The sequence below is a fragment of the Coturnix japonica genome, chromosome 2 (genome assembly GCF_001577835.2).
Source record: "Coturnix japonica isolate 7356 chromosome 2, Coturnix japonica 2.1, whole genome shotgun sequence".
NCBI classification, from domain to species: Eukaryota; Metazoa; Chordata; class Aves; order Galliformes; family Phasianidae; genus Coturnix; species Coturnix japonica.
The window spans coordinates 34010943-34023654 of record NC_029517.1 but is presented as its reverse complement, the minus strand read 5'-3'; the positions used below and the strand labels follow the sequence as shown (position 1 = coordinate 34023654).

Here is a 12712-nt window from a genome sequence, read left to right as displayed (position 1 = left end):
TTATTTTTCAAATAACAGTTGCTTTTACAATTAAAGAGCTTGGAAAAAGGCAAAACGAAGCCCACTGTATAAAATCATCATCAATATTCTGCTTTCATTGCAAGGCTATTTTTATAGCCAATCATTAAAAAAGTAAGAAGATGGATACAGTGAAGCTATACTACAAAAGATACAGCACAAGGCTTCAGAATAGCTGGGCCGAGCGTGTGAAAGAATGGCCTTTAAATTTAGAAGATGTTTGTATATGAAAGATGCACACAGTGAAGAATCCTAAGTTAAGAAAGATGCTATTAAGAACAAATGAATAGTTTAGGTCTAAAAATAATTGCTTAACCTGCAGTCATATTGTGTGAGGACTGCGCAGTCTACACTGCTGCACAAATGCGAAAGCACCGTCTTGCAAGAAGTGCATTTATCAGCCACAGTGTTTTATTGAGTGCTTTAATAATACAAGTGTACATCAACTGATCCACAGTCAAAAGTGGCAGGTCCCTAAGAAATTTACAAGCACTTTTCTTTTAAGTAAATCAAAATACATATTAATTTGTTCAATGCAATAGCCTTTTGTGTGGGAAACAGAAGGCTAGTGATAAACACAGTCTTAGTAATGCACAGTGATTCTTGATTTGAAGCTTTTATACAAAACTTGTTCCCAGTAGCATGCACCCACCATTAAAGACTTCAGTACAAAAAAATAACCCTAAACACTACATTTAAGTAGAAACGAGATATAATTCTGAATTTGTTTGTTTTCCCAAAAAACACATGAAAGAAAAAAAAACCAAAACACATTAATACAAAGCTTCGTGACAAAGCTCTATACTATTACAGATCCAACATTCTTTGCACTGATAACCAAAATTCCCTGTCTACATTAGAGGGAAACAGCTTTCAAGTTAACAGAACAAAAAACCCCCGAACAAATAAAAATAAAAACAGAACAATAAAAGAAATGGTTCGAAATTTAATAAAAAATAAGAATGAAGGGAAGGGCTATTGAAGCACTTAGTGAATGTGCTTGCACAGGTCCAGCAAATCCTAGAGGAGGTTCCTATGTGGCGTATCGCTTGGTCCACTGTCTGGCCATTCTGTCATGCTCTGCTCTGTTAGTCATATACTGAGTGGCAATGCTTCCAACCAGGGGGTCAGCTGAAAAGGAAACACAAACCGTGAAATACTTGTCAGCCTTGGAAGGAAGAAAAGACTGTCCTCAGATGCAGATTTATTCTGTCCTCTTAGTTTTAAATGTAAGAACAAGATGTCTATATATATTATTCTCATTTTGAAAGCATGCATGCACACAGGAGGAAAAGAGCAAGAGCACGGGGAGGAGCTAGTGGGGCAATTAGTTGCAAGTTTCTGGTAAACATATGACTTGAATCATTTTCTAAAATTATGCCTCGTGAGCAAATGTTCCAATCATTTTAGTTTGGCTAAGAGTGAAAAATAGCAAGAAGAATTTCAGATGACAAGAATAAAAACACTAAAAGCCATTTATTTACAGTATTAAACTTCCACAGATACCCATATTGCTACCTAAAAGGAGGATGGGCTCCAAATCTATGAACAGTTTGTCGTTTTCATTTTGCTTTCTTTTTTTCCCCAACTGTATTTTAAAAACTTTTCAAGCATAAATAAAGGTCAGAAATGAGGGTAATGAATACTGTTATCAGAGCAGTAGAAGTTAATTCCAAACTTTGGGAACTGGCATTCAATTTGTGAGATCTTGTTGAGCATTCGTGTGTCCAGAATGCTTCATGATTCTGTCTTCTAAGCTACTTTTGTATTTCCAAAAAGAAGAAATAACCAGAAAAAATCTGTTCTCGTTAATCTGGACCTACAAATTACTTTCTAGGTTATTAAATAAAGCCATCTAGCCCTCTAAGAAAAACAAACCAAGAAAAGACTTTCCCTGAGTAATCAACGTTTTTCTCCGTTCAGTACTGAGATTCTCCTCTTTGGAGGACCCATACTCTTGGTAGTCCTCCAGTAACAGTAAATTTCCTGACTATGCCATGTCAGTTCTGTGACACTTGCATCCATTTCTTTCCTGACTTAGGCTACATGCACGTGACTTCTTATTAGGGCTAGTTAATAATGAGCTCCACAGTTGACTGAAGATGGTGCCATTGAACAATATGAATGTCAGCTTCCCCCAGTACAGTCATAACCCGAGTGTTGTGTTTGCACAGCATTATTAACCACAAGGATTCCCAGGGAGAGATGTCATGCTGTCGGTAGAGCAAAGTCAATCCGAGGTTTTTATTTGTTTGTTGATGATAAGCATTTATGATAGGATAAGTACATTGCTTTAGACAAATCAATTGAATGAGTTGCTGCCAACATCACTGAATATTAGCAGATAATAACTAATGAAAAAATACTTTGCTTTGAATGTGCACTTTCAGGAAGAGCCCATGATTTGAATACTAAGTTTGCATCTTCTGAATTAGTAAGGCAAGTTACCACTGCAGCTGTGGCATACTAAGACCCCATAGTCTCAGTCTGCAAGTACTTAATGCATATGTTTAACTTCAATAACTTAATATATCCAGAGGAGGTCACTGAGGCTCAGACTTTGCTATTTTTACATGCGTAAGTGTCAAAGAGGTACAGCTGAGCTAAGATCCATTTAAAAATTTTCAGAATAGAAAGTATATCACCTTTGGCTCCGCAGCCAAGGAGAAGAATCACAAGGGATTACTGGAAGGATTTTGTTCAGAACAAGTAGGATTCTGACAGTCTCCTGGTGTTTAAGGAGTGCAAAGTTGTTCACAGTTGGAATGAGCTTTGAGGCAAACTGTAGGATAAACGAGCAACTTGAGTAATGAGTGTCTTGACAAAAATTTAGGGAGTAGTTGGAGGGAACTGGTTACTGTGGATCAAGGCTGAATTTGACAGTATTGGTCCAAGAAACACTTCCATGCAACTATGGAGAAAGAAAGGGAGTCATTGAGCAATTGCTGTTGGTAAAGGTGGGCTTTGACCTCTGAGGCAGCTGGTGGTGACTGCTTAGAAGAGTATCATGACATTGCCATCTGCCACGGGCAGAGTTGCCACTCACCAGCTCAGGATTCCATCCAGCCTGGCCTTGAAAGCCTCCAAAGATGAGGCATCCACAGCTTCTCTGCACAGCCTGTGCTACTGCCTCACAGCCCTCTGAGTAAAGAATTCCTTCCACTTAGCACATGTTTAAATGGCTGCAGCTAAGGTCCTCACAAAACTTGATGTTGCTGCATTGAAAAGCAATGTGGTGTAATACAGATTTACTCAGTTCAAGTCTGAACATCTTTTCATGTGCAGGATGTGTGTTTACAGAAAAGTGTCTTTCACGGTCAGAGTTGAAAACCAATTCCCTGATAAATGAAAGGGTATTGAGTATTACATAATCATCCCTAGCATTTGATTGCCTGTGTGGGTTTCTATCTATGTTTCCCTTTGGGCATAAGGATATATTTCAATAACATATATCTGGAAGAGTTTGGAAAGTGTAGGCTTCTTCCTTCACCTCCTCCCAGACACCAGGAGGTCGGCTAATTTCTTTTGAAGTGGATGAATCCATGAGAGCAGTTCCTGACATGAAAGTGGTGAAATCAGCTGAAGCCCAGTAAGGTGGGCTTTCTCCTGTGGAAAGAATTCCCAGATCCACATACTGCTGCTGATGTCCTACATATTGCTGAAGTGAAGACACAAGTGTATTCCTGCATGAAGCTGCACACCTTCAGACCCCAGCCATGTAGTCCTTGCTGGAGGAAGCAGCTATATGGCAGGCCCAAGGAGACAGACACTTCTTGTAACTCTCAATGAGTCATGAGTTGGCATCCTTACAGAGCTCATGTGGACAGGTCATAAAATTGAGATTATCAGACAAACTGAATGAACTGAAATAAAATAATTTCAAATACTTCATCCTCAATGTGCATGGGCTCTGGCCATTGTGTTCAAAATACTTGATAAGAGAAACCCCAAAACTGTCCCCTCAAAGTAAGAAATGGTTGAGCACAGGCCAGTTCTTAGCTGGGCTGGAGAGTATGAGGAATACTGCAAAATATCCATCAGCACAACAAAATGCATATTTATAAAACAACCGCTGCATAAATAATTGAAGAAGGAATAATCTGGATTCGTAGAACTGCTTTCCCCATGTTTCTCATTACTATAAAACTGTTCCTTATTTCCCATTTGTATATATCTGTTTTATTCTCATTGTTAGAAATTTGTTTCCATAATTAGTAAGCCACTCTAGCTTTTTATTTGTTTGGAAGTAGTGTGATTCATCGGTGAACCAGGGACCACTTCAGAAATCTACTCCAAATGGGGCTTTGTCCAAATGTCAGTGAAAATCAGGGTTTGGAATATAAAGTTATGCAAAAAATACATGATCAGGATGACCTAATGAAATAAACTAAAACAGAGCCACAATAGATTAGTAACAGCACAAACTAACTTTCAAATATACAGAAATCAAGGCAAAACTGGGGCAAAACTTTGTTACAGAGAACACCAAACACAACCTCTGGAAATGCCACACTCAGAAACTCAGGCCCTTACAAAAATGAACTCAATCAAACCATGAGCTACAACTAGCATGGCAAGATGCTCATACACTGGGATCTCTCAGGTCACCAGATGCACCATGCCTGGCTTGAAACCTGCTGTGTCCTTGGTGTGATACCCTGTCCTGTGGCCAAGCAGAGACATACCAGCCCTCAGGGTGCCAGAGATTTGGGAAGATGGAATAACAAAGAATGACTGTGTGCTGCACTCAGTGTAGAGAGCTGGGTGAGTTGGAGTTTCTGCCTCACTTAAATGTTGGATATGCTGCTCTGTAATGACTTGTCATCTTCTTTTGCAGCCACTTAATGTGACTGTATAAGGAAGAACATTTGTGTCTCATATCTGTTGTAAAGCTAATCAAATTTACAGCCCAATTCTGGGGAGTTAATGCTTTAGGGGATTTGGATGTGCCGAGGTTTGGTCATTACAAAATTTCAACTGTGTTTAATGCTAGTTATACTGCTTTATCATTCAAAAGACAGACTATAATTCTTCTATAAAACTACTTTCCTCCAAAATAAATGAAAATATATTGCTATACTGTATTTTTCCCTGCTTGTATTTTTACAGCTATTTCTATGTCAGCAAATAGCAATTTCAGAGCAGAACTCATCTCCTGGGCTTTTCAATGCTCTTTTAAAAATACAGCAAACATACTCTAGTGAAATAAAAAAGAGGAGATGATAGTGTATTTAACAGCTTGATTTCAATGTCTCTTCTCCATCAGCCACGCAATATGCAAAGAAATTCCAATCGTTAGTACCAGTGTGGTTAAAGAGACACACATTTAGTATTAAAATGCACATTATGGGTGTTTGTATGCATTATATATATTTACGAGCACTTATAAAATAGAATAATATTTCGATTGCAGTATTTTACAGTTTTAATGGAAAACAGCTGATGGAACCAGTTATTACACCACCATAAATGAGTTCTCAGAAAGATTTCTGGGGCACCTTAAAAACTAAAAACCACAACCCTATAAAAATCTCACAGTTTCTTCAGCCAAATATTTACAACATATACATATATATATATGTAGGTCCAGGTACAGGTTCAGCTCTGTATCGGGGGAATTCTGAAGAACTGGCCTCCAGCTGATGAAGCAGAATTAAACTGGAAGAATTGCCAAAGGTCAGATGTAACTCGAAAGGCCTTAGTCTGTCTCCTGAGCTATATAGCACTCCTTTAACATAGCTATAAGAGGTATCCCATTGAGACGCCCTATGAAACTACTTGCACTGAAACATCAGTCACCAAAAACAAAATCTGCTTTCCTTTCTTTGAGCCAGCTGTGTGAAATGCAGAAGAAAACAAACAAAGCAATCTTTACTTGTTTATTTATTTAAAGCAATTTGGACTTGTGCTACCTATTTAGAAGAGTTTTTGATGTATAGAACCCTGATTGTTTTTTATGTAGAGCTACCTCTCTTTACCAGTATTCTGTTGTACTGTTTTTTGACTCAATAATTAGGAGTGCTAGCTTTTTCAAAGCCTCTTAAGGAAAAAAATAATATATATCTTTATATTAAATAATAATTATATATATATATACACACACATATATATATATGTATATATGTATATATGTATGTATGTATATATCAGATGCTCTCTATGCCATCTATAGTGTAGCTGCCTTGGAATCGTCTTTGTACAGCAAGATATAAACTTGTTTTCATTTCCATGTAGCCAATTCTACATATTTTCAATAACTACAGTTTGTTTGGTGATTTCAGTGTCAACAACAGTGCAGGACAGTATATATTCGCACACTGGTTTGCAGCGCAAGCTAAGATCTTTCAATCCATTCTTTTCTTTGGTTTGTTTTTAATATTGTACCAACCTTGAAAAAATAAGTCCCAAAAGCCAAACTAAAAAATAAAAACAAAATTAGGATTGTGAGAGAAAAAAAAACAGAAACAAATAGTCTGCTGAAACACAAGTTTCCTAAAGAGCAAATGTCGACAGTTTGATACGCACCAAAAATAAACTCAATTTGAAAAGTATATTTTACCTTTAATTACATTCTGATATTGTTTTCAGTGGCATCCAGTCACAGGAAGACCAGCCAGTGAAAACTGAAGACAAATTGGCTATCCCAAATATGCCATAGAAGAATTTAAAACTCCAAGAGGAAGGGATTAAGAAGAGATGAATTGTTTGTGAATAATTTTTATTCCTTGTGTCACTTTTCCTTAGGAGGTTTCCACAGTTTGCCACATGTCACCACTTTTAAACTTAATCAACTCCTAGCAGAACATGTCAAGGATGCTGTGTGTCTTGATGTGGAAAACGAGGTAAGTGAAATGCATCATAGAATCCTTCAGTGATCTTATAGCAAGAAAGAGAACAGCATTGCTGCTATCATTAATAATAATGCACGGACTAAGTAATTCTTTGGAGGCAGAGGCAGGTGAAGTGGGACATTGAATTACTCCACTAACCTTTCACCTTCAAAAAGAGTGCTCAGAAACCAGGGGACAAGTGAAAATGAGTACAGCACGGCACTAATCCCTGTTTGTGTGGCAATAAAACTGGCCTCGCAGTTGGAAGTCTGATCAACACGTGCTTATAGACTGGAACAACAGAATGACTCAAGACAGAACAAAGAGCAGTAGCAGGGCTCTGGATTGCTTTACACACCCTACAAGCAGAAGGGCAATTTCTTCCTGACTTTAATGAAATCACAGTTCCAACTATCAACTGATAGCACGTTTATCCGTCTACAAGGCTCTTTGAAAACTGTACAGAAGAATGATGAAGTGATCAGTAAACACTAAGAAAAGGAGAACAAATAAAATTAATTGTTTCAGTAAAGGAAAAAGTAATCCTTGGAGGAGAAAGGAACAAATTCAAGAAAAATCTAATGCTTACTAGGAGGTAACATTTTAGCAGTTATGTTTTCAAGCAGAAATGGTATCATACAGAGTGTAATGAATTCTGCTTCTTGTTTCAGGAGTTAGTTGTGCAAATTAGACGGGTCACATCTCAACAGAAAAATTCTAATACATATAGGCTACCTCAGCATGCCTAACTATCAGGATATACCTTCTGGAATTACTTTCCAGCTCATGTACCTCATTAGGCTGACAACTATGGTTGATGTAGCTCAGTGAAGTAGACAGCCATATGACCTTCAAGGGTTCCTCCCACCAAAGGAAAATAATGAGAGATGCAGTAAGATACCTGTGACATAATCTTCCCAGATATAAGGTGATCTACTATATTGGAGTCAGAAGAAATAAAGATTGACTTTGTTGTATCATTTCTCATTTTCAGTTAAAACCCAGGACAGTCCTTCCAGTCTTAACATAAGGAGTAAGGGAGTAAAGGGCAGATGCATAAGAACTCGAGACACAGTCTCACCAGGTATCAACAGTCACAGTAATGACATCCACATTTAGAGAAACAATAGCAAACTGGGCTATATACAATAGCTTAGAGACAGTATAACTTTAAAGTCCACATTTGCCTAAAGTTTTTGATTTTACACAGCTACACCTGTCTAGTGGTCACTGTACTAATGCAGGGCTAAAGGAGACTTACACTTTTGTACCAAGCTTCCTACTAAGTTGTGTTCACCAGTACATCCCATAGTTGTGGTTTCTCAGTCATCCAAGTCCTTGGGTACCTTTCTAGCTATACACCTAAGGCTTTCTCCTGGGAGAAACCAGAATAGGTGCAGGAGAAAAAAGGGAAAAAATAAAGCATGGAAGATTGTGATGTCTTTTTCTGTTGTATAGCCTGGGTATGTGGCTGGGCAGGTGTAACACCATAAAGTGATAGAAAGTAAAGTGATAATAGGGGGGCAAGAAAGTCTTCGGCTGCACCAAACAAATACAAGCCCAAATGCAGCAGATGAGAACACAGAAACAAAGGGAAGGAAAACAAACAAACAAACAAAAACACCTGCTTTCCTCTTAAAGACCTCAGATAGGTAGGAATCTCCAACAAGATACCCTTACCTCCACTGCCAACCTTTAAGTTAAGTCTGGGAAGGGGTGGATCTTGGCTTCACCCCTTCTGGACACTCAGATGTATTGGATGCACCTGAGCTCCCTGAGTTGGCCCTGCTTTCCTACCATGTGCTCAATCACTGGTTCAAGCTGTGACTTAGCATTTCTGTTACGGCAGGGAAACAAGGAAGCTAACGTATCATGCTGCTTACAAGATGTGAAATTCTAGAGTGCTCCATGGTCTTCATGGTTTGCAAGTTGTTATAAGGCCTCTAAGAAAGTTAAGTGGTCTTACATTGATGCCTTAATTTCTCATCCATGAAAGTGAGATAATGCTTCCCTGTCACACTGGATATTTGGAAAATAAGTTTGCTAAACATTGCAAGCTGTTGGATAATGTGGGAAATGTGATTGTATAGACCTATCATAAAGAAACTGTAAGTTATGACTTGAGCTCTGTAGAATTGTCAGAAACACATCTGACTTCTCTTAGTTCATACAGTGTCTGGAGAAGTCGCCACACAAATATTAAGGCATATATGACACAATTCCAATGTCCAAACTGATGTTTGGAGGAAAATGATACCAATCTTCAAAAATAAAAGAGCTCTACAAATCCAGTTCATCAAACATTCACTTACTAAAACATTTTGAATACATGGAAGGAGAAATTCATCCCTCTTTAGACTTGCATTTGATTGCTGTCAGGCTACCTACCACAGATCTGTGTGAAATATGAGGCTGCTTCAGAAAAAGATGTTCCAGAAATAAAGAGTATTATCTGGCCCGATTATACTAACATGACTCTTAAAGGGAAGCACTGGCAGTGATTCATCCCTGGATCTTGCCAAGGGAAATCATTCTTGTCTGAAGAGTAAAGGGTTTTTTTTCCGTCTGCTGTTTTTAGCAGGGTTTCTATAAACTTCAGTGGCTGACTGGGAGTTAGCTGAAGCAATCATGGATCAACGAGGCACAGTGTACTGATCTTGAAGAGCTGTCTTTAATTAGGGAAGAACATGCACCTATTAGAAATGCCAGCATGCTGGAACAATTAAAGTTCTGAAATAACACACTTTGCTTTGATGCTTGAATGCATCTCAAAATTAAAAGCATGGATACATTAGTAAAGTATCTGTTCATAACAATGAATTCAAAACAATGAATTCAGTAGAGAAACAGTTGTTGTTATTAATAAAAAAAAATTAATAAAAAAGTTATAGGAACTAAGAACTTGATTTGGAAGACGCTGCATGGTACATGGCTCAATAAAAATTTCAGAAAACAGAACAATATGCATTCAGCTTGTGGAAGATCACTGTGCATGAAGAAATTACAGCACTTTGATCTCAAAATGCTGTGAAACAACCAAAGTGCGAAGATTCATAATGTAACAGGTATACATCCATAGGTTGATAACTATATTTTCAGCAAAACTCTGAGGATATATATATATATATATGTTTACAAGATTTACTGAAGGAGGAATAGATATTTTATATAAATTCTGGTATGTTTAGAATTCATATGTTTTAAAGAAAAAAGAAGCAGTTTTCTACAGGATTTCTGTCTTCTTCCCATTGATTACCAGCTTTTAGCAAAGGGGTGACATACAGCCCTTAAACACCCCAAACAAACATCCCAAAGCAATTGTGTGTGAATGCATTTCCCATGACCATGCTTTGTATAGTGTTAGACATCCTACAGTCACAGGTACCAAATGTAGATTACTCTGCAAGAGAACCATTTGGTCCAATGGGATCCACCAGCCTTGTGGATGCACAGGTGACAGAGAGGGGAGGGAGTGTTACTGAACAGGCACTGCACTGTCTGGTCATCTGGTGGCATTTTGATGCTGGGAGGAAAACAAATCTCAAAGGCATCTTCATTTTCAAGAGAAGGGTCTGAATATGAGCAGTACCAAAATCTTCAAGTTAGACACGCACCAGGGTTATTTTAGGTCAGATGCATCTGAATCCTACGCTTGAATCTTTCCCTTTGTTCCTTTACCACAATTAATCTGTGGACCAACTAGAAAAGCCTACATACATTATGAATGCTGCTTATTTTGGTATAATCTCATTTTATTCTTCTCATCCTTTTAGATCTTGGTATTAATTCGACTTATTTAAATCTAAAACTGTTGTTAGGAATCCCACACAGAATGTCAAAGGAATAAAAGAGGCTTTTATTTACTAAAAGGCATCTCGGTGAAGAATGTTGTGCTTATCAAGGCCAATAGGACTCCCTTGCCGAAGTTCAGGGCCAGAAATCCCTTGGCAAGTTGAACATCTCTTGGAACAGAAATAGGAACTTCTGTGTGCTTTGCATTAGCACACCTCTTACTGTTATCCAATAACTCAAAACATTCTGGTCTCTTTTTTCCCTCCCTTTTTATTTTGTCTATACTCCCCATTCTCCAAAGGAACATGCAGAAGGAGGTTGCAGGCTGTATCTGACTCATAGCATCTAAGTTTATATCTATACCTAGAGACACTGGAAGGAACATGCCTGGAAATTTGTGTTAAGGAGCTCTGTCAGTAAGGCCCAGATGAAGCTTTTGATGGGGCAGACTTTCTAGGGCATTTCTGGACTACAGACATGGGCCATTTGAACCAGGTTGTGTGATGACAGCCTGTGACATTTGCTATCTAAGGGTGACGCTTGTACCAATGCACAATGGCTCAGTAATGCATGTAAAGCAGGGTGCCATTCTGCATATTTGTACAGGCCTACTTGCATAAGCATACTTGCATACTTGCACAGAGCAGTGTTTCCAGATGCTGATCAGTGATATGACACAGGGTGTTGCAAAATGGGAGCAGGGTGCTAGCTCTAGCAATGACTAAGGAATCAGCAGGTGAGTGAGAAAATAACCCCATTTGAGTAACCAAATGGACTATCCATTTCTAAATTAACTTCTGAACATGAATATAATTAGCTTAATTACAAACAAGTTCTAATAGGATTAGAAGGAAAAACAGGTTAAACAAAATAATTAGCATCCATCATGTAGGCAGGTTTTCAGCTCCTGGATAACTTGCAATGAAGTTACATGGCAACCCTGGATGAAGACAGAATGTATGATATTTGCAGTGACAATTCTAAATTTAGAAATAGATTAAATAACTGCCTTTGGATACTCTATCTTTCCTGTGTGAGAGATCACACTGATCCCATTGTTGTGGCTGGCTCAACAATAGTCCATTTGCCAAGGAATTTCAGGCACTGGCCTATGAAGTGCTAACACTGTTATTTAGGGAAAAAAATGTATAAGTTAGAGACAAAAATACTCATGAAAGATAATGAGGCCATTCCTTCTGCTAGTATAATGTTGTGTCTTACAGTTATTTCTACTACTTCACCACTTTATCTAATCTGCATTACAAAGACTGTATGATGAAGATTCCAGACCTTGAGAATTTCTGAAAATCTAATTCATCTTAAAGTTGCAAAATATTTCAATCCATAGAAAGGCTGTTTTTCTAGGCCTTGTCCAGATGGAGCATCCTACAAACAATTTACAAATCAGAGCTCTATTTTCATATCTCCAATATGAACATGAAATCTCATTGTTGGTACATTCGATCCTTAAATTCAGGACAGTTAAACAATACACTTTCCTACTTAAGAAATCAATTCCTATTCCAATTAATTCACCTGAACTGAAATTGCTATGGAAAAAAAAAGAGGGATTCTGGAAAACACACTGCACATAATTTGTTCTATTTGTTGCCTTTGATGGATTTGCAAAACAGCAAAAACCAAACAACTGTTTTCTCCTCCCATGCTGAATAACACAGAAAATTAACCACGCAAAATAAAATAATAAAAAAGAGACATATCTTGCAATAGTGTAAATCATCTCTGCAGGCAGAATCTGAACAACTCACGGATACCAATTTCTAAGATCTTACTCAAGAAAGTGAGAGGCTAAATGATTTATCAGCTAATGTATTTAGAACCAGGATTCTGATTCTACATTGTGAATCGGCTAGAGAGCAAAATGTAACAGGCTTCTTTTCAGGCACTTAAAGAATATGGAACAATGTGATTTCTATGGTGAAGCTAGAATAACTGTGTTTTAAGTACAGAATGAAGCAGCCTTAAAAATAGTTATGTGAATTAGCATCCTGAAGGTGCCTCACAGGCAGTTAGAAATATATAGTAACACATTGCCTCCTGCTTTTGCTTTC

At 37.9% G+C, this 12712-nt stretch overlaps 1 protein-coding gene across 3 annotated transcripts in view; it reads right to left on the bottom strand.

Moving 5' to 3' along the window:
• Window positions 1-397: 397 nt before the first annotated feature.
• Window positions 398-12712, bottom strand: part of LOC107309305 (ubiquitin-conjugating enzyme E2 E2) — a 208371-nt gene continuing 196056 nt past the window's right edge. For all 3 annotated transcript variants that reach the window (XM_015853993.2, XM_015853995.2, XM_015853994.2), the window contains one exon: window positions 398-1149. In XM_015853993.2, coding sequence (XP_015709479.1) covers window positions 1052-1149 — 98 coding nt within the window. In that variant the 3' untranslated portion in view covers window positions 398-1051. The remainder of the gene's footprint in view (window positions 1150-12712) is intronic.